Here is a 21,853-nt window from a genome sequence, read left to right as displayed (position 1 = left end):
GCAGGTTGACTCTTGATCTGCGTTTTGGTCAGTGGATGAGATAATTTGAAGAAGGGGTCCAGCTCACTTTAATCAAATAAAGCATACACTTTAGATGTTAAAGTTAAGTTTTGTTTCAGTTACTTACATTGATACCCCTTGGTCACAGAAATGGCTTATTTTTTCCATACTGGGAAGGCTCTTACTTTAGTTAATTTCATATCCCCAAAGCAAACATGTTAATGATATTTAATGTAGCTGTCAGCCAGTATATTTTGTATGTATTTCTATTCCTTCTTTGAGCCGGAAGCACTTATCATTGTAAGAAAAAAAAACTTTCAAAGTAACCTCTTGTGATTTTTTTTTTTTTTTAAATATTTTATTTTATTATTTTAATTTTTATTTTTTACTTTTCAGCTATTGATGAAAGCCAGTTAGGGAAGAGAGGATACTTGACACCGATGACTGCCAAGGAATACATCCTGGCTCTGTGGAAGAATGAAGGTAATGGTTGTTGAGAGCAATGTTACTTTGTTTTCTGTATCATTTAGCAGACAAAGTGTGCACTTGTTCCCGTATGAACTCCTTGTCAAGTCTTTGCCTTTTGCTTTAAGGGCTCCTGGCTGCAAGATAGATTCTGTGACAGGAGGACTGGTAGCTAGTGAATGCAGAGAGCTGGATTCAGTGATAGTGATAGTTTGATTAGCTATTTTCAAATTGTGGCTCCCCACAAATCACGATTGTTATTTACAGAGAATTTAATGTTCCTATGGTGCTGCACCTAATATTCCCCACAGTTACCTTGGTTAAAGACTGAGAATGTATTTAGCAGTCTCTTCTTTTGAGTTCCCTGTACTCTGAATCTGTGCAGTTGCCAGGAAAAACCAAAGCAGTTTCATGTATCAGTCTCAGCTAGTAGCTGGAAACTGTTTCTTCCTGCTGTTTTGCTTTTTTCTTTTGTTATGCTCTGTATTTCTGTTCGGAGTTGTTTCCAAAAAATCATGTATGTGGCCAAAAAGAACAATGCCAAATCTTTCTAAAGTATGCCTAAATGGTTTTATTGTAAACAAGCTCGCTAGTATTTAACTTAGCAGATGCTTTTGGCTTGATTGACCAAATACATCTGGGGGTTTGGATTCCCAAACAATAGCAGTGATAATGAGTTTATCTTTTTAGGTTTCTTTTTGCGTTATCTCTTCGCTGGGATGGATCCCCATGAGAGTTCGGGATTCAGTCCAGACATGTTTTTTTTAGATCTACTTGTGGTTCCACCTTCAAGGTAAAATTTCCCCAAAACCCTTTTATAGAAATCACAGGGTTTTGCAGGAGTCAGAGGTGCAAACACCTATAGTGCAGCTGCTGGTCTGCTAAAGTGTCAGTGGACCATTAAAAAAAAAATAATAAAAATCACAGAAGTAACTGATAAGTTTTATTATAACTTCAAATGAGTTTGTTAAAGGACTGAAATAATAATTATGAAAAAATGTATTTTAGTATTTTAAATTATTACAAAATATTATAACTCTATAGTGCTGGTAGAATTTCTTGTTAAGGAATCATTCCTCTTTCATGACTGTCCCAGTATAATATATGAATTTTTAAATGCTCACTGTTAGTTTATAGGGATTATTCTTCATGCATTGAAGACTTAACTTAGAACATTTGAGGTTTGTCATGCTACTTTTCAGTGGCTTTAATCTTCTAAAGTACTTTTGATCTGCTGTAGGTATCGTCCCGTAAATCGTGTTGGAGACCGACTGTTTACAAATGGTCAGACGGTGAACTTGCAGGCTGTCATGAAAGATGCCAAAATGATACGTAAGCTCTTGGTTTTCATGGCAAAAGAACAATGTCAGCCAATAAAATTGACAGAAGAAATCCAAACAGTAAGCGTTGTCGGTTATCTTATTCTTTGCTTTTTGAATATGTGGGTTGAGTTCAGGTAGGCTCCTGTTTAAACAGTTCCAATAACAGTTTTTGCCTGGGCTGTTGGAGTGTGTGCCGTTGGAGATGTTCTCCATAGTTCGGGTTGGTTTTTTGTTTTTTTGCTCGTGCCTCTTTCCACTCACCCGCCTGGTGCAAAGGGAAAAACGTTTTATGCAGACTGCTTTAGTTAGGGTTTTTGTATTAGATTACCGTACGTGAGACATGATGGGCTCCCGTTACTGGAGAATGAAATATGAACAGCACAAACAGTTCACAATAAAACTTCTCCAGCATCTCATCGAATGCAAAATGGTGGAGGAAGAAAGCCACTTTATCTTCTAAGCCTAGTAGAGCCAATTGTGATCGTGGTTTTTTCTTGGCCATTGATGTCTAAATAGAAGCAAAAAATTCACAAATAACATTAGTTAGTAACAATGCTTGTTTACTACTGACCTGTTCACATGGTCATATAGTATTAAATAAGAATGAATGTCACCATGCTTCTTTTCATATTTGTTCATGAATTGTGTTATTGAGGGTTCTTTGATACTGGACTTAGTTTCAGCTGAACTTGATTTAAATTGTAAAACATTTTGAAAACATTTTTGGTTACTCAGAATTTAGCCACTAGGTGGAGATATGTTCTTAAAACGTTTGACGTGACAGAAGGTTAATGCGTTTCGGATGTGACTGGTATACCAACTTTTAGACCGTGTAAACAAAGTAATGCAGGTGATAAAAGCTCTTGGATTTACATTATTTTTATCTAAGAATAGGACTTTCTGGTAGCACAGTGATTTGTAGCACAGACTGACTAACCAGTAACATTTAATTTAGAATGAGGGCTGTCACTTACCAGGAGATGATTGATTGATTAGCAGTTCTCTATTAAAATCCCACTGGGATATGTAGCTGTGATGTTTGGAAATCATAGAATCATTTCGGTTGAAAAAGACCCTTAAGATCATCAAGTCCAACTGTAAACCTACCACTGCCAAGTCTTCCACCTAGAATCATAGACTCATGTAGATCTCCCATCCAAGCCAGTTTCTAAAGCTTGACAGCAGACCTGTCTGAGGCACTTGGTTGTAATAATTTGAAAGTTATGTTTACATTGTTAATGTTGGGGGATTTTTTTTTTTTTTTTAATTTGGTGTCTTTAATGAGGTGCAAAAGCGGCCAGTGTTTCATTTTGCTGTTTAATGCTATAATTTCAGTGTAGTAAACAGAAGGTATTTTTTGTTAAATCCAGTTTTCTAATTTCTGTTTCTGTAGGAGACGGGAGAGGATAATGAACCTCTGGACCATTCTGTCCTGACAATGATTCCAGGACAGACCATCGCAGATAAGCTGTACAACGCTTGGATTCGTCTGCAGAGCCATGTCAACATTGTATTTGATAGTGACATGGACAAACTAATGACAGAAAAATACCCTGGTATTCGTCAGGTGGGTAGCAGGCAGAATCTTAGAGACTGGACTTTCTGTGTCACAGACAGTTAAAATAAGAGAAGTTGATGTAATAAGAAAAAAGTGAAATATTTGTGGTTAGTATGTAGGCATTTTCATGATACTCATCACTGTGATATCTGGAGGATCTGTCTGATGTTGCAAGCTTTCACATTTTAATCATTAACTTCTGTTTTCAAAGCTATTAGAGAAAAAAGAAGGATTGTTCCGCAAGCACATGATGGGAAAGCGTGTGGATTTTGCTGCTCGATCAGTCATTTGCCCCGATATGTACATTGGTACCAATGAGATTGGCATTCCTATGGTAAGAAGAAATAAAACAGTGGTTCTTTTTGGTGCAGCTGGGGGCTGAACTACACTGTAACACTTTCAGCTGCGTAGCAAGCAGCTTAAAATGTAGAGATTTTCCGACTCCCCTGGACTCTTTCCTGCCCAGTGTGTCGTAGCTGTATGTTACCACTGTGTGTTAATAAAGAAGGAGCATTGAAGAGCAGGAAATTCTTACCATTATACTGAACACCACGCCTGGGAAAGAGGATTAAAAAAAAGGAAAAGCTGTACTTGCTTCCTGGGATTATGAATTAATGCAAACTTTCTAAGTAGGTCCTGTTTCTCCTGTGGTCTTTGTACAGTGTATCTTGTAACAGCTATGGCAGCCTTTAAGAAAAGGCCATAATAATGTCACCAACTTCATTCATCCTTAATGATTTTTAACCACACAGAGATGACACCAACCCTGAATTCGAGCTTTTCATTGTATCGTCTTTTCTTCTTGCCTATCTGCAAATAGTGGACCTGGTGATAATGGGCTTTTTCTCCGTATTTGTTGGTTTGTTTGCAGAATCTAAAATCATGCTTTTTTTTTTTTTTTAATTGCTAATTGAGTTTTCCTTTTCTACTGCAGTAGAAAATCATAAAAAAGGCATTTCTATTCTTATGGTAGAGGATTTTAAAACAGAAATGTATTTATTCGGCATGACAGTAGAATGAGGAGGAGATGCATCCAAGAGTAATTCATGTTTACTTTGTATGAGTTAACATTTGACCCTGTTTTCTCAGTGACTTAGTACTGTTCTAAGCCAAAGTTGAACAACTAGTTATTTCTCTCCTCTTTTCCCTCCTGTCTAGGTATTTGCTACCAAACTGACTTACCCTCAGCCAGTCACTCCCTGGAACGTCAAAGAGCTGAGGCAGGCTGTCATAAATGGCCCAAAGGTTCACCCTGGGGCCTCCATGGTCATCAACGAAGATGGATCTCGTACAGTGTTGAGTGCAAGCAGCCTGACCCAGAGGGAAGCCATAGCTAAGCAGCTCCTCACTCCTTCTTCAGGCGCGCCCCAGTCAGGACTGAAGATTGTGAGTACGACAAAGGGCCTGTCGGAGCCTTCCTACACCTGTGGTGTTGTTTTTTTTTTTTTTTAAATAATAATACTACTGTCCTTGCTAGTAATTCCAATGGGCCTGCTCACAAAGACTCCCAGGGCAGGCTTATCTTATCTTTTAGTAGGCGGCTGAGAAAAAGTTGGGGCAGTGGGGTGGGAAGAAAAGCTTGATACTTTTTCAAATTCTAAAAACCATTTGTCCATCCTGAATTTTACACTTCCCTTAAAATGCAGCGTGTGGCATTTATCTTGCCAAGATGCGGAGTAGCCTTTCTTTTGCAGCTGACTAGTCTTGGGAATTCTCAGCAATATGGAAGATAAAATATTGCTTTCATTTTATGCTTTTGTGTCCCCCTGTCTCCCCATCCTTCTCAGCAAATTCTATCTTTTTTCCTGTCCTTTTGAAATGTTAAATAGATTCTGTATTTGCAGCAGTTTTTTGGTGATAGTTCTGAAGGCTGAAATTTGATATACTGGTAGCGTAGGTACAACACAAGCAGTTGATGTGACATGTCTTCCAGGAGTGGGGTGCCCGTGAGTACGTATGAAGTAGAGTCCTCCGATCTGTGTCAGCCGTGCTGGTAGTGGCACTGCCCGGGGAGGAGTGGTCTGTGTTTTAGTGCTGACTGCTGGAACCCGGCATCCATCTTCCCATCACCATCTCATTTTACAGATGACCAAGCAAGAAATGACCACACTGATATCCATCTGTACAGACATTAACACTTGTGAAATGCTTAGTGCTTATATCGGTTATGTTGTTTCTTCGGAGCTGCTGGAGGGTTTGAGTTCTCTGTGCTACAGCTTAATCAACCTTTGAAACTTCTTAATAGCTGTATCTCCCTCCCTTGCAAGAGTTGAGAACTTATTATTTAGCTGCTAGGGCAAAAGTTTGGGTGATGAATAGCTTTTTCACAATGTCTATTATGCGTGTCCCTGTCTCTAATAGAGGCGTGGTAGAGATTTAATATTTAAGATTGAGTATTTCCGTGATGTCAGTTGTCTCAGAACCTCTCATAGAGGTAGACACAGCAGTATTTAGACTGTACAAACAGCTTATCATACTCCTGTTGATAATCACTTCAAGGGATATATAGGTGTTACTGACAGGGGAATTAAAATGAGACTGTTTTGAGAAACTCTGTTCTAGATTAAGAATATATTGTGTTGTACTCAAACCTGAAATGATAACTCAGAGATCCCTGGCCTCTGCTTCAGCTACTGGGTCATATTATTATCTTATTTGAGGATGTCCAGTGCCGGGTGTATGGTGATAGGTATTATCTATTCAGCCCAGTGGGCTTTGGATATAGTTTATTTTCCCATTTACAAATGGGATAATTGTCTGTCTTTTTCAGTCTTTGATCCTTCTACTGCCGAGGCAGAAAAGAGATTGGTAGAGCGTGGCTTGCATATGCTGTTAACTTGGTTTGATCAGTGGGAGTTAATGGAGGATATGCAGCCTTAGAGTGGGGTTTGGTGGAGAGCAGAGGGCGTTCGGGGGAAGTAGTTTTGATTCTCTTACAAAGTTTTGCGCAGAACGTTAATGCTAGGAAGGAAATGTTTTGCATCTGTATGTACTTTAAGATGCAGTCTTTACAAAGGCATGCATGGAAATGCCTTATAGGCAGCAACGAAAATTCTCTTGCAGGTGTGTCGACATATTAAAAATGGAGATGTCCTTTTACTGAACCGCCAGCCCACTCTTCACAGACCCTCCATCCAAGCTCACCGGGCCCGAATCCTGCCTGGAGAAAAAGTGCTGAGGCTTCACTATGCCAACTGCAAGGCTTACAATGCCGATTTTGATGGTGATGAAATGAACGCCCATTTTCCACAGAGCGAGCTGGGTAGAGCAGAAGCCTACACCTTAGCCTTTACTGATGAACAGTACCTGGTTCCAAAGGTAAGTAAAACTGTCAGATAAATTTATTCCTATGTGAGAACACTGATTTTTTGGTTGTTTGTTTTGTCTAATGATAAATGAGATAAATTAAAAAAAAAAAAAAAAAATCAATTTTTTAAATCTATTCCTGGTTTCTGTTCCATCTCCACTTGTGGTTCTCTTTGTCTAAAGAAGGCCCAGCACATCCAAACAATCTCATTCCTTTTAATGTCAATGTCCAGAAGAGATTTAGTAGAGTTGTGCTGCGATGATGAGTTCCTTACAAATTACTTTAGTGCTTTTATCCAGCTGGAATAATTTTGGGAGCTGCTAGCACATGACTTATTATCCACCCCCAACCCTTTTTCTTGTTATCTCTTTAGGATGGGAAGCCACTTCCTGGCTTGATCCAGGATCACATGATTTCTGGAGTCAGCATGACAATCCGGGGCTGCTTTTTCACTAGAGAGCAATATATGGAGCTTGTCTACCGAGGACTAACAGACAAAAAAGGAAGAATTAAAATCTTTCCTCCTGCCATTATGAAACCACAGCGATTATGGACAGGAAAGCAGGTAGTTTATAATTTATTGAGTTAAAGAATGCTGGTGGTTCCAAAGTAAGCAGAATGCTAATGTTAAAACCAGCGCTGCTGAGGGTTGCTGGAAAGCCGAATCCCATCATCTAATCAACACCACAGAGATCTTGGGGTGTGTGTACTGGAGCTATGAGAACCGTCTTTCATTTAAAATGACAGTGTTAGAACAGTACTTTGACTTGCTGCTCTGAACAGTGTTGCAGGTAGAAGTATAATGCTGCGGTTTGCAGGCATGAGAGCAGAGGAGGAATTTGTTGATCATAGTAAACTAGGTTATGCCAGTCAGTGCATTTAAATCTCTGAACTTAAAGGTTGTAGGTGAATAGTCTGGTATTTGGCTTTTTGGTTGAGGTCATCGTTAGGTTGATGTAATATCTGGGAAGCCCAAGTGAATGCTCCGTTTTCTACTATTTAAGAGAGTTTAACATTCAATCCAAGTATTATGTCTCATAGCAGAGTAGGGGAAATTCCCTGTCAGTTTTTCCTGTAAAACCCAACAGACAATTTTTATATATATATATATATATGTACATATCTACTTATTGGAAAAATCTTTGGTGCCGTATGTTTCTGAATAATTGTGTGTCTCAGATCATTGATCTTTTGAAGGCTAGAGTAGAAAGAGGATATTCCTGTCTTGTAAACTTTAGATTTCTGAGGTTTTAAAGCATTGCTGTCAGTGGAAAAAATATGTATAGGATGTTGCTTTTCTCCTCCATGCCAAATTCTTTACGTTGAGAAGGGAATATAGGGAATAAATAGTTCCTGCCACTCTTCCTGCTTCTTTTTAGGTTGTTTCTACATTGTTAATAAACATCATTCCAGAAAACCATGTCCCACTGAATTTGACTGGGAAAGCTAAGATTGGTGGAAGAGCCTGGGTGAAGGGACCTGCAAACAGATGTCTAAATCTTGATTCAATGTGTGAATCTCAGGTATGCTGGGGCAGCAACTCTGGAGGTTGGGCTGGGCTGTATTGTAATAAAATTGTGTATACAGTAGAGGAATGGGAAGGGAAGCAGGTGGATGGCAAAGCTAAAAACAGATACTCAGCAACAGTTACTGCCAGAAGGTGGTGATTAGAAGATAGGCCTGGGCGTCAGAAAGAACCCTGCTCTGATCCTGACTGATACAGATTCCATCTGTTTTTGTTAGACCATGTGTCTTCATGGTTTGATTTTATAGGTGGAAAAATACAGGTGGTGGTAGGAGTTTTATTTCCACTTTGAATTCTGGAAGTATAGATGATCTGGCCATATTTAACTGTTCACCAATATGTGGCCTTTTTAAACTTAAACATATTTTCATGAGATTACAAAGAAAAACCTGTAGAGATCATAAGATGATCAAAATTTCTGTTATCCTGAATAGCTGTGTCTTATTTTTCAGGTTGTTATTAGAAATGGGGAATTACTGTGTGGAGTCTTGGACAAAGCTCACTTTGGCAGCTCTGCCTATGGCCTGGTCCACTGTTGCTATGAAATCTACGGGGGTGAAACCAGTGGGAAAGTGTTAACATGTCTAGGACGGCTCTTTACTGCTTATCTGCAGCTGTACAGGGGATTTACAATGGGTGAGTAATGCAAGGACTAATTCACCAGTGCTGTGGTGCAGCACCTCCTGAGATACAAAGCAGACATTGTTGGGCATACTACATGCTAAGAGTTCTGTAAATAAAATTTTGCAAGACTGTCCTTGAGTGGGATAGCTGTTTGCCAGCCTTTTTTTTTTGGTCCCTTTTGTTCTGGTTGGCGCATAGCTGGCCTTCTAAGCATAAAGAGAAAGTATAATCTTGAGTATGTCCATCAAGTTCTTTCTGCTGTCCTGCCTAGTCAAAGTGTACGCAGTCTAAATGTCTTCTGTTGAAATTTTGTTTAGATCAAAACCTCCTATGAGTCCGTGTTATTTTTACTTCTCTGAAAAAGAGTTGTTGCATAGAAACCAGAACAACTGATAAAGCGAGATGGAAGAACTTTCAGGGGTTATTAATCAAGTCTTGCATATCTCATTCTGCTGTAAATCTTTTGGTAAATGTTTGACTTTCCTTACAGCTTTGCAAACTCGTACAAAAATGCACTTGGCACGCAATAAAAATTTGACCCTTACTGTACTCTCTCTTCTTGCAGTAGTTGAAATATTTCAAAATGCCACGTAGAGCTTTACAAGATGTTTTTATGCTAATGGAATACTTAAAGTATATAGCAGCAGGAGGGTCTAAATTGACTTTTACCTGAAGGCACAATATGATCACTTGGAGTTATGTAGACATGGTCGACTGGTAGACAGCAGTAGTGAGGAGCCAAGAGACTGCTGTTAGCCAAGGAAAAGGGAAGGACATCTTTTGAAGTGAGGAAGATGATGAATTGGCTGTAAAACGCAGAAAATACGTCTTGAGAGCTAGGGTGCAAAAACTACTTAGGAAAAGGTAATGACCCTGGGATCACTAGATAGTTAAAACATCAGAAAAAGAGAAGTGGGACTGGAGCAGAAGTCTGGGGTTTGGCGAAGATAAGATGATTCGGGGGTAAGCAAAATGACACTTTGGGATCAGGAGACAGAGATAAAGTAGAAGAGACAAGGTTGTAATGGGAAAAGGAAAGCAGGGCTGGACAGAAAGAGTGAAGACAGAGGGACATGTGACAGGGCCATAGGCTCCTCTGCCTTGTAATTGTGTGTGTAACTCACTAGTAAAGTGTCCCACTTGTCCCCCTGGGACTGCTGTACATGTAGCCTGGGAGGAACCTCTGGAGGTGATCTCACGCAGCTCCCTGCTCAAAGCAAGTCCTGCCAGATGAGCTTGCGCGGCGCTGTGTCCAGTCAAGTTGTGAATATCTCCAGGGATGGTGATTGTACCACCTCTCTGGCTCCCTGTGCCGGCATTTGATTATATACATTGTCAACATTTTTTTCCTCTTGAAGAAAATTTTGTTTCCTTGTATCTCCAAAGGGCAAACACGCATCTTTCAGCCTCTCCTCATCCATTGTGTGCTCCAGCCATTTTAGTGACCATTTTAGTGACTGTTGCAGGACTCCTTACAAACAGCTTACAGGAGTTAGGGTTCCAACCTTGATTTCTTCTAAATTGTTGTTCTCCTGGTGCTGTCATCACAAGGGTCTGTATTTTTAGTTTACCTTTTTCAAACTAGGAAATGACAGATGCGCCAACGTCAGCTAAGAGGAACTTGGAAGTGGATGGAAGAGGAAAAAACAGTTTGATGTGGCTGGTGTTGTAGAAGTCACTTTTTAGCTCAAATAAGAATCCAAAGACCTGTTGAAGCCTGGCCTGTAACATGTTTGCGTGCAAGTGCACCAATTAAGATTTTATAGACGCTGTTGAAGTTAACACTTCTTAAGTCTGGGAGTTGATTTTGCACCCTTAATGCTTAGCTTCGCTGATGTTGCATGTTTTGTTCACAGCCTATGCCTTCTCCCTCAAAAAGCCGCTCAGAATTTTTTTTCCTTGTCAAACTGCAGTTAGCGTGATTTTACCAATTATTATATCTTTAATTGTGACTTTCGTTTCTGGCTCTTTGCTCTCAAAATCCCTGACACCAAATGTGGTTCCTTCCTCGATTCTTTTTAGTTTAGATCATTATGTGCTCTGTCTCTCTTCTTTAACAGGGATTGAGGATATTTTGGTTAAACCCGAAGCAGATCACAAAAGACAAAAAATCATTGAAAAGTCAAAGCAGTGTGGTATAGAAGTAAGTCTGTCTTGCAGAATTCCCCCCCCCCCCCCCCAATAAAAAATTTTTTAAATCCTGCCCTGTTTAATCATGCCTGCTTAGCACCTAAAACCCTCCATATTTTACTTTCAGGCTGTTAGAGCTGCTCTTAATTTGCCAGAAACAGCATCATGTGAGGAGGTCCAAGGGAAATGGCAGGATGCCCATCTCTGCAAAGACCAGAGGGATTTTAACATGGTTGATCTGAAATTCAAGGAGGAAGTAAACAGTTACAACAATGAAGTTAACAAGGTTGGCATCGAGACATCTGTGTATACTAATCTTGTTTGGAGACTTGCTTATTAAGTTAATTTAACGTTGATGAGGGGGTGCCTGACTGTTCTGGAAGCTGAAGCTTTCCATCTGTCCCCAGCACGAGGCTTCACGTACTGCCTCGCCACCCCAACCTTTTCCTTCCTGAATGAGAAGATGGCTTAATATTCAAGACGCTTTTAAAATTATAAATAGGAATTTTAGTGATTACTCGTCATTTCACTTTCTTAAAGCCTTCAACAGGGATTTCTTTGGTTTATTATTTTATTAGTAATGGTTTGGTTTTGTTCCCTTTACCTCATCACAACTTTTTAGGTTTGTATGCCCCTTGGTCTCCATAGGAGGTTTCCAGAGAACAATTTACAGTTGATGGTACAGTCAGGAGCCAAAGGATCCACTGTAAATACAATGCAGGTAATGGCAGCTAGAATGCTTAGCAGCTACATGTGTTGATGTGATTTGTCCTAGAGTGTAAGCTATTGAGAAGCTCTTGTGTGGCTATCCAATACCAAAGCAAGATTTTTATTCTGGACTTTGGGAATAGAGGCCTATGGCATGGAAAAATTTTAGAATAATGTAATGAAGACCACGGTGGGTGATAGAGGAGAGTCAATGTTTTTTATAACCTTCTATTTTTGAATCAGTTCTCAGTACATTAGATACAGACTGATACAGAACACCTCTCCTATGAGGAAAGGCTGAGAGAGTTGGGGTTGTTCAGCCTGGAGAAGAGCAGGCTGCAGGAAGACCTTATAGTGGCCTTTCAATACTTAAAGGGGGCTTATAAGAAAGATGGGGACAGACATTTTAGCAGGGCCTGTTGCAACAGGACAAGGGGTAATGGTTTTAAACTAAAAGAGGGTAGATTCAGACTGGATATAAGGAAGAAATTTTTTTACAATGAGGGTGGTGAAACACTGGCACAGGTTGCCCAGAGAGGTGGTCGATGCCCCATCCCTGGAAACATTCAAGGCCAGGCTGGATGGGGCCCTGAGCAACCTGATCCAGTTGTAGATGTCCCTGCCCATTGCAGGGGGGATGGACTGGATGGCCTTTAAAGGTCCCTTCCACCCCAAACCTTTCTATGACCCCTCTGTTTCCTTCTTCCACTACTGAATAGGAACAACTAAATCTTACTTTGATTTTGGGAGAAGTGGCAGGGATGCTTTTTCATTTTGCCTTCTGCAACACAGACCCCAAGCAAGAAACACTATATAAAAAGGCCATCTAAAATTCTGTCTCTGATGAGAGAGAATGACTAAAGCTCAAGACGTTGTTTTTATGGTTGCGTTTTTAGTATGCTGCTGAGAGGTGGTGAGGGTAATGTAGGGACCTAAAAAATACTTACGATATTTTTAGTTTCACATATCTTTGTATTAAAATAAACATACAGAATGAGAATGGAAATGTTGAGGATGAGTCAGGGGGCTGGAATAATTTTAAAAGACCAGCTGAGACCTACATGCCTTTTCTGCTCATCGGTAGCAAGAACATTTAATGAACCTGTTGACATTTAGTTAAAGAACATTTAGTGAACGTTTTGATTTTTTTACTGTGTTTTTCAAGAAAAATCGTTGAACTCATGTGAGCAAAAAGTTGGATGGAAAAGTGATGTTTCCTTTTTTCCTGTCCACATTTAGATTTCTTGTTTGCTGGGCCAGATTGAGTTGGAAGGTCGAAGACCCCCATTGATGGCATCTGGCAAATCGCTGCCATGTTTCCAGCCTTATGATTTTTCCCCTAGCTCAGGAGGATTTGTGACTGGCAGATTTCTCACTGGGATCAAACCTTCTGTAAGCTTAATACTGCTTGTGTTTATACTGAAGTTTATTTAAATATTGGTATTTTAATACAGAGTGTCTGCGATTATAGCTAAATTGACATTGTTCACCCTACTTTCATGGGTAGCTTTTGAGAAAGAGCATAAATTGCCAGTCTTGGTGTACTTCTCAGAATGCTGATGGTATTGTGCTTATGTTTAGGAATTCTTCTTTCACTGCATGGCTGGCAGGGAAGGTCTTGTGGATACAGCTGTCAAAACCAGCCGTTCTGGGTACCTACAAAGGTAAGAGGCTTATTTTAGAATTTGAACATTTAAAAGGTCCTTTTGTTTGGGGGGGGGTGTGTGGGGTGTGTGTTTGTTTTGTAGAGTACTGTAGACTGGAAGAAGCACCTGTATTGCTTGGATTAACTCCAGTGTACTTGCCTTTTGGAAAAGTGTTTACTGTCTGAGTGGAATGTTCTAAGACTGACTTTCCAGAGGACTAGATCAAGTGCAGCTTTATCATCTCTAACTTATCTTTGGCACATAGCAGCGGCAACTTTTCCTTTTGGAGAAATCTTTTTCCTGGTACAAGTAAAGATGTACAAATTCCAGGCAACTCCAGTTTTTCTTGGCCACATTGCGTGGCCCTCATCTTTACTCAAGCAACACTTCCAGTGTATAGAAGATAGAACTTTTTAATTGTTTTAGAGGGTAGTGAGGGGTTCTAAAGGAGGGATGCCCCCTTCTTTCAGACAGCTGTTTAAGAATGACAGCAGAAATAGAGAGTAATTTGCTATTTCAAGTCACTTCAGTCCAAGGAAACTGGAGGGAGCGACATGGAGAAAGCTTTGCAGTATTATTACACATTTCACCTGTGTGTCATGTCTGTATGATTTTTGGCTTCCAGAATTCCTCATCAGCCCTTAAATGCACTTAAGATATTAATGAAAACAGTATTTCTCATGTTAGAGTTATATCATCCTTGTTGCTTTGTAACCTCTTAACAGCATTTTCTTTTTTCTTTGGAACAGATGTATCATAAAACATTTGGAAGGACTGGTAGTTCAGTATGACCTGACTGTACGAGATAGTGATGGCAGCGTGGTGCAGTTTCTGTATGGAGAAGATGGGCTTGATATCCCTAAAACTCAGTTCTTGCAACCCGAGCAGTTCCCTTTCATTGCAGAAAACTACGAGGTAGAACACCTGAATCTTAAGTATTTATGTGGGGTGAAGGGGAAGACTGAAATGCACGGTTAACATTTGGCATATCTGTTAGGGATCCAGTGGCGTAGTTGTTTCTCTCAGTCACTCTCAGACTAACCTATATTTTTATTTGCCATTGTATTCAAAATATGGAAGTGAATCTTATGTCTGTGGCGTGATTTAAGCAGTCCCAAGTTCAACAGAGTACCAAGCGCTCTCCCTGTTCTCGTCTATCCTGACTCTGCAGTTGGATTCAACACGGATGACTTTACGCTTCAGTCTGTCAAGTTTGATTACCTTCCTTTGACCAGTATCATCACTGGTTATTAAAGAATGGCAGTGGTCACATAAAGATAGGAGTTTTGTCTCGGGATGAAAACCAATTTTTAAAATTGTTTTACAGCAGCTGAACGTTTTGAGTGGCAGCAGATGACCTTTTCAGTTTGCTTTGCCTTTTCTGCTACAGTGAGCATAGAGAGAAGAATAATCATACAGGTAACTTTCTTATAGGTAATCCAGAAGACAAACCATCTGGATGAAGCTTTAGCAAGGATGGAATCTCACCAAGCTAACCAGCAGTTCAAAGCCATCAAAAAGTGGCGAGCCAGGCACCAAAACTCTGTGCAAAGAGAAGGAGGTTTTCTGATGTTTTCCCAGAAGAAAATGGCAAGTGTAAAAGCACAGATTCCAGGAGGAGAAATCAAAAATGGAAGAGATCCTGCTACTTTACAGGTAACGCAGAAAGGGGTTGAATTGATTGAGCCCTTTAAAAAAGTTGCAGGATTCAGTGGGGTTTTTTTTTAATGGCTTTTTATGTCCCAAAGTGTTTCACAGTCTACTTATACAAGTTACCTTTTGAAGGAATCGTATGTCAGCTGTGTGGGTGATGAAGCTGAAATTCATTTATTAAAGCCTGTGGACCCTAGTGCTAGGGCAGAGGCCAAAACCTGAGGTAAAACTGGTTTTAGAAAACAGCCTATGTTTGTGGGTGCTTTTGGGGGATTGGTTTTGTTTGGGTTTTTTTGGTGGTGTGTTGTTTTGTTTTGTTTGGTTGGTTTTTTATGTACACAGAGTAGATATCTCTTGCATGGACAGATACCTGCTAGCTGGATGAGAGCCTGTTTAAATATGAGGATCAGAGGGCTGAGCCAGCCCTGCCTAGTGTTTCAAAAAAAGTACTCTTGTTTAAGCCTCTTGTACATCAGGGCACTAATGTATATGTTATGGCTCTAATGAAGATTGTATGTATGGACACAAAATGCAAACAGGTGCTGCTTCACAGCCTCGCTGTCACAAGCAATTTACCCTGGTAGAACATGGACAGTTAGCATGAAGCTCCAAGTTGAAGGTGTTGAGATATATAACGCTATTAGTTTGTCTGAAAATATTATGCCTAATCACTGGTTCATTTATCAGCTGTGCTGAATTTGTGTTTCTATTGGCACTTTTGATAATGTTCAAAACAGTTTGGCTTGGGGATTCATTCACTATTTGTTCATGTTTTTCTTTCAGTAGATCAGGTAGATATAGATACGTGTTTATCTCTGTCTCAATATATTGTAAAGCTCAATGGACAGACTTCCATGTCACAAGCCAGTTCCTCCTTCATAAAACAGCAAGATATGTAGAAGATACGTTTAGCTTATTTTCTGTATTGATTTTTTTTTTTTAAGTCAGTATTAGCTTTTTTCTTTATTAAATGCAACATTTGAAATGTTACTTGAAGGACTAGCAAACTCAAGAATAGAAGTAAAGTAGATTAGCATGCATAAGATGCAAGCTACGTTCAAGGCCTCTGCTGGACTATTGTGCTTCAATGTCGACAGCTGAAAATCAGAGAAGCTTTTGTCATGCCAGCTTTAGACAGGCGAGGTGGTAGTCAGCTAGAAGTAAAGACTTATATATGTCAAGGGGATTCACTCCCAAGTTAAAATCGTTCTTAGAGGGCTGTATTTCACTGGTTTCTGGAGTAGTTACTATGGATAGATAACTGACTATTTCAAGTTTGTAAAGAACCTTGAAATCATTTGGGATCAAAAATGTAAGTATCAGAAAATGGAGAACACCATAGCAGTAGCTGAGTTGTTTGCTATGTATTACATACATCCTGAAGTTTTACGCAGGTAATCTTTTCCTCCTTCACTGTTGTTTGATCGCTGGTGGCAGCAGTGTTATTTGGTTTTGGTCTTATTGTGGATAAACCAGTATGCTTAAAAATCTCCTCTTATTTTCAGTTATTGAAGATGTGGTATGAACTAGATGAGAAGAAACGACGAAAGTATCTGAAGAAGACAAATAAGTGTCCTGACCCAAGCCTTGGTGTTTGGCGTCCAGATACTTATTTTGCATCTGTTTCAGAAACATTTGAAAATGGAGTCGAAAATTATATCAACAAATGGGAATCTGAGAACAGACAAAGTTATATGCGCTCAGAACTTTCTTCTGATAGGTAATAACTTCTGTGCCTTTGCTTCTTTGCACTGAGCCAAAAAAAAAACCAACCGTATTTTTGGACTGAGTTTGCTAAAGATTAAAAGTCTTTTTATCATCTCTTGTTTTTGTTGTGACCTTTGTGAAACAAAGTAGTGGGTTTCAGAATGGTTCCTGAAAGCCAAGTGTGCTTAGTATGCAGTGGAGAGGCCTTGGTTATCTTTTTCTTCTAAACCTAAATTGTCCATGCTGCTATGGGCTTTCGCAAAGGCTTTATGGAATAACAGCAACATATTGCTGTGCACCTACATATAAGATAATACTTTATAGTTACAGTTAAAAACCAAAAACTGCTCTTGCACACCTTGGAGTTAGCAAGGCAGTTAAGATGAGCAAGTGGGAGTAAATGGACTCTCTTTTGGCTTTCTGGGAATTAGCAGTAGAAGTAAAATACAGTTTGGCCAAGGCCCCAGTTCTGTGTTAATGGGCTGTGTTTGTCAGATCAGATTGGGACAGACAAATCTATGGTTTCTGGAATGTATTTATCCATAGGCTACTGTGAGAAATTGCCTGAAAGAGGTAACTTTATTGAACTGAGCAATGTTTCAGTCTTTTTCGAGTTCCTTATTTTGTATTACATTGAGCTAAACCTCTTCTTAATTTCCTGTTTTCAGATTAAGGGATTTGTTGTATTTAAAATGGCAGCGATCTCTTTGTGACCCAGGAGAAGCTGTGGGTCTTCTTGCAGCTCAGAGTATTGGGGAACCTTCCACGCAGATGACTCTGAACACCTTCCACTTTGCTGGCAGAGGTGAAATGAATGTCACATTGGGTATTCCCAGGTGAGAAAACTGTGTTCTCAATGGGTCCTTTGCCATTTTTGGCACTTAAGTAATAGTGCTTAATCTCACTGGCAGGTACATGTGTAATCTTAAGGGCAAATGATCCTTCAGTTTAATTGTAAATTGTGCCTGTTCAGAATTACTTTAACGTTTTACAATTTTATGGTTGTTTTGGTTCATTTTCCAGATACAAAATATCTGTGAAGGCCGCTTAATCTTATCTGATACATAGCAAATGGCTTATTTGTTTCTATATTTTAGTCAGTACAGTATAAGCCTAAAAAAATAGTACTTTTTGGATTTGCCCCCTGCCAGCCTCTTCTTCCACCTACTAACTTTTAAACCTATTTCTTTCACACACAAAATTTCACTGCAACTATGAAATCTGGCATGTTTAGTATTATCGTTACCTATCTAGAAAGAGACCTGTTGTAGAGCAGCCAGGTTTCCCTTGGCTCTTCTGTATGGTGACAGTGACTTCATCGGCGCACACGTGTTTACCAGCCAGTCATCAGCTTGTTCTGAATAACATGGGTGCTGACCCTGGCCTTGTGCGTAGGTGTGTGATGCCTTAGGTGGGAGATGGTTGTGTTACCTCAGAGAAGCAGAAGAAGGGGAAAAAGTATGAGGAGCATATATTATGCATCTGTAGGAAACAGGTTTCATTAGTTCTTCTGTTCTTGGAATAATTTATCATCATCTCTAGTCTCTTCCCGTAATTGGGGTGAAAATCTAATTGAGGCAGTAGAGCTACTGTTGTGCTGTGCCTGATGAGGAATGAGAAAAGCGAAAAGGCGCGCTGCGGTGGTAACCACAGCTCTTGATGCGTATGGCTTTGGTGGAACTGGCAGTTGCTGCATGCTGCCTATTTAAATGAACTAGATATTTATTTGATTGCATGGTGCTTTTATTGCTTAATTTGAAAGATCGTTCTTTATTTAAAGGTTGCGGGAAATACTGATGGTAGCCAGTGCAAATATTAAAACACCAATGATGAGTGTTCCTGTGTTCAATACCAAGAAAGCTCTCAAGAAGGTGAAACAGCTTAAGAAACAGCTCACAAGGGTGTGCTTAGCTGAGGTGAGCCTCCTATTCAGTGTATCTTTTGAGAGTCTGCAAAAAAAAATTCCTATTTGAGCTCATCACTTAGTCTGACTTTGTAGCTGCTTCCATTTTTGAAGGGTTACCTGTGGGTGCAAGATGGGAGGGTCCTTTCTCTTCACCTCTTGCCTACTCAACCTGTAATATCCTCTAGGAAGTGGACCATTGAAAGTAACTGTAGTTACTGTGGCTGTAGCAGACTTAAATTCAATTTAACCTGTAGAGCATCGTCACAGGCTACAAACTCTCTGTAGAACATAAAGGGGGAGCGTAATAGTTCATACATAGCAGTAGTATAATGGCAGGGAGGGTTTATGTTTGCTGCCATAGCCTTGTTTGCTTTTTTCTCAAGCTCATTTTTGTCAGTCTCTAGAATTGGAGGGGTCTTGTTTTGTCTTTGAGACAAGCTAATTTGGCTGTGACTAGCATAGTAGAGACGTTTTTGTTTGTCCCCTACCCCTTCCTAATCTCATACAAATGGCTGTGCTCAATAGAAGCAAAACGTGTGGCTCCTTGGAGACTGAACATATTGAAATCTGATGTCTGATGTATCCTGTGCTCCCTCTCTTCCTAGGAGTGCAGTCTTTCTTGTGCTCTCCTGCATGCCCTACCCTCTTCTCTCTTACTCTTTCAAGTTGAAAGCAGCAAGGATAGAATTAAGACTCAACTCTATGCTGAAACACTATCATGCTCAGTGAGCATGGGTTACTAAAATGAAGCTGTTGGCCCACTAAGAAGTGTAGTCTCCTGTGAAGGAGTTGGGTGGGAGGTGAGGCTGTTCTCCCAGTATTGTTTAAGTTAGTTGTTGGGAGGAGTTTAAGCCAAAAAGAGTGCGGTACGGTAGAGTCCTCTTCCCCAAGAGCCGCCACAAAGCCTCCAGAAAAGTTTGCCAGTTAGCCTTGTGTAATGCTGGTCTCATATGGAAAGCATCGGGGTTGCAGGAAGTAAATGAAGTGTCTTCATCAAAGAAGTAATGTTCCTACTTGTGGCTTTTGTAGGTCTTGCAGAAAGTTGAGATAGAGGAATCCCTGCGTGTGAAGTGCAAGCAGAACAAACATCGCCTCTACAAAGTCAAATTCCATTTCTTGCCCCATGAATATTACCGAGAGGAGAAGTGTGTGAAGCCCAGGGAGATCTTGCACTTCATGGAAACAAGGTGAGTGTGCTTTCAGATACTTCAATGTTTGCTCTTCGTTTGCCTTTCCACGGGCTGTAAGGGTCGCTGCATGTTATTTATTAGTGCTGCTATGGCTTTCGGAGCAACGGCTTCCTGCAGATCTGCTTGCAAAAGCATCTGTGCAGTGGCTTTTTATGTCTTGAGTAAAACCATGGATCTGTGGCTTGGTGACAGTGCAGAATTGTATCAAGGCAGATCTTTCACATGTCTCTGATATACTCGGAGAAGAGCTGGTGTAAGCAACATCCCATTCCGTATCTTTGGGTGCTTAAACATTTATTACCAGCAGAAATGTTTGAATACTTTAATTATCCCTTGGTGCTCCCATTGAACAGAAATAAACCTTTTTTTTTTTTTTTTTTTTTTTTTTGTTAATAAATAAATTGGAGACAGGCTGGGGAATGAAGGGATTAAGAGCAGCCCTGCCGAGAAGGACTCAGGGGTACTGGTGGATGAAAAGCTGGACATGAGCCGGCGATGTGCGCTTGAAGCCCAGAAGGCCAACCGTATCCTGGGCTGCATCCAAAGCAGCGTGGCCAGCAGGGCGAGGGAGGGGATTCTGCCCCTCTGCTCTGCTCTGGTGAGACCCCACCTGCAGCCCTGCCTCCAGCTCTGGGGTCCTCAGCAGAGGAAGGACATGGACCTGTTGGAGCGGCTCCAGAGGAGGCCACAAAAATGATCAGAGGGCTGGAGCACCTCTGCTGTGAGGAAAGGCTGAGAGAGCTGGGGTTGTTCAGCCTGGAGAAGAGAAGGCTGCAGGGAGACCTTATTGCGGCCTTTCAGTACTTAAAGGGGGCTTAGCAATAGGACAAGGGGTAATGGTTTTAAACTAAAAGAGGGTAGATTCAGACTAGACATAAGGAAGAAATTTTTTACAATGAGGGTGGTGAAACACTGGCACAGGTTGCCCAGAGAGGTGGGAGATGCCCCATCCCTGGAAACCTTCAAGGCCAGGCTGGACAGGGCTCTGAGCAACCTGATCTAGTTGAAGATGTCCCTGCTCATTGCAGGGGGTTGGACTGGATGGCCTTTAAAGGTCCCTTCCAACCCAAACCATTCCATGATTCTATGAAAAGGCTGACTTTTCCCCCCCCCCCTTTCTTTCTTTCTTTTTTCCCCTGCCTCCTTCCCCATATCGGGCTGAATTTGTGTAGTTAAAAGTAGAACATTTAATGATAAGGGTCTATTGAAAGCTGGTTTTGTTTTGCAAAAAGGTTTCATTGCTTTGTTCTTCCTTCAGGCCACATGAGTTCAAGCTGGATTTACTTTATTTAACAATTTCGCCTGTGCTCGTTGGTTTAAAAAAGGAAAAAAAAAAAAAAGGAAAAAAAAAAAAAGGAAAAAAAAAAAAAAAAAAGAAAAAAGTCCAGTAGTAAACCATCTCTTCTGAGGGTCAGTTTGCCGTGCAGATTTTATGTCCAGATGAGCTTCTAATTTTAAGCTTTGGATGCATGGCTACATCTGTGATCTTCAGAGAGATGATACCAACCTTTTGATTCCTAAAGGGATGAGAAGAAAAATTATTTGCCTTATCCTAGAAGTACTTTTGCATCCACTGGAGAACGCATCCTGTCATGAGTTGACTTGCTTCTTAAACAAAATAAATTAATTTTCCAACAACTTGAAATTGACTGCGGTACTGCTGAGCTTTGACATTCTGGGTTGCTGCTTCTTTCAGGTTCTTTAAAATTTTTCTGGAAGCAATTAAAAGGAAGAATGCAAAGATGGCATCTTTTACTGAAGTCAGCACCCGGAAGGCAACTCGGAAAGATTTAGATGGTGAACAAGACAAGGTACGGGGAAACATTACCTGAAAAATGCCTCATTTCCTTTACCTATTTTTGACAACCAGAATTTGGAAACGCATAGCGTGTTTCAATGTGAACATGAAATGTGTGAATACTAAATTACTTCTTAAATATTTTCCTTGTGCATATGCTGTCTTTGAATTCTCATAAAATTAACAAGGAAATTAAAGTTATTATGTATTAAATTCTAATTTACTTAAGACTGTACTCTGAAAATGCCCTTTTACTTTAGCTTCAGTGTGATAAAAGCATATTACTCTCCGTTTGCTCCCAGATCAATGTCCTG

General features: G+C 40.2%; 1 protein-coding gene across 6 annotated transcripts in view; it reads left to right on the top strand.

Moving 5' to 3' along the window:
* Positions 1-21,853, top strand: part of POLR1A (RNA polymerase I subunit A) — a 41,818-nt gene that overhangs the window by 6,552 nt on the left and 13,413 nt on the right. For 4 of the 6 annotated variants that reach the window (XR_014228525.1, XR_014228526.1, XR_014228527.1 and 1 more), the window contains 22 exons: positions 397-483; positions 1,156-1,258; positions 1,706-1,865; positions 3,181-3,354; positions 3,557-3,679; positions 4,504-4,731; positions 6,409-6,663; positions 7,026-7,217; positions 8,032-8,175; positions 8,630-8,813; positions 10,862-10,944; positions 11,059-11,217; positions 11,554-11,652; positions 12,879-13,031; positions 13,221-13,303; positions 14,035-14,200; positions 14,720-14,941; positions 16,444-16,658; positions 17,314-17,481; positions 18,426-18,561; positions 19,581-19,738; positions 21,438-21,552. Coding sequence is in view for 3 of the 6 variants with exons in the window: in XM_082315369.1 (XP_082171495.1) it covers positions 397-483; positions 1,156-1,258; positions 1,706-1,865; positions 3,181-3,354; positions 3,557-3,679; positions 4,504-4,731; positions 6,409-6,663; positions 7,026-7,217; positions 8,032-8,175; positions 8,630-8,813; positions 10,862-10,944; positions 11,059-11,217; positions 11,554-11,652; positions 12,879-13,031; positions 13,221-13,303; positions 14,035-14,200; positions 14,720-14,941; positions 16,444-16,658; positions 17,314-17,481; positions 18,426-18,561; positions 19,581-19,738; positions 21,438-21,552 (3,407 nt within the window). In the remaining 3 variants the exon portion in view is untranslated. Of the gene's footprint in view, positions 1-396; positions 484-1,155; positions 1,259-1,705; positions 1,866-3,180; positions 3,355-3,556; positions 3,680-4,503; positions 4,732-6,408; positions 6,664-7,025; positions 7,218-8,031; positions 8,176-8,629; positions 8,814-10,861; positions 10,945-11,058; positions 11,218-11,553; positions 11,653-12,878; positions 13,032-13,220; positions 13,304-14,034; positions 14,201-14,719; positions 14,942-16,443; positions 16,659-17,313; positions 17,482-18,425; positions 18,562-19,580; positions 19,739-20,152; positions 20,571-21,437; positions 21,553-21,853 lie in introns of those variants that run through there. The other 2 variants (XM_082315371.1, XM_082315370.1) reach the window with 2 other exon arrangements.

Source organism: Platalea leucorodia (assembly GCF_965183815.1).
Source record: "Platalea leucorodia genome assembly, chromosome: 6".
Lineage (NCBI taxonomy): Eukaryota > Metazoa > Chordata > Aves > Pelecaniformes > Threskiornithidae > Platalea > Platalea leucorodia.
Note: the sequence above shows the minus strand (reverse complement) of the source record. Positions and strands in the feature narration are given on the sequence as shown.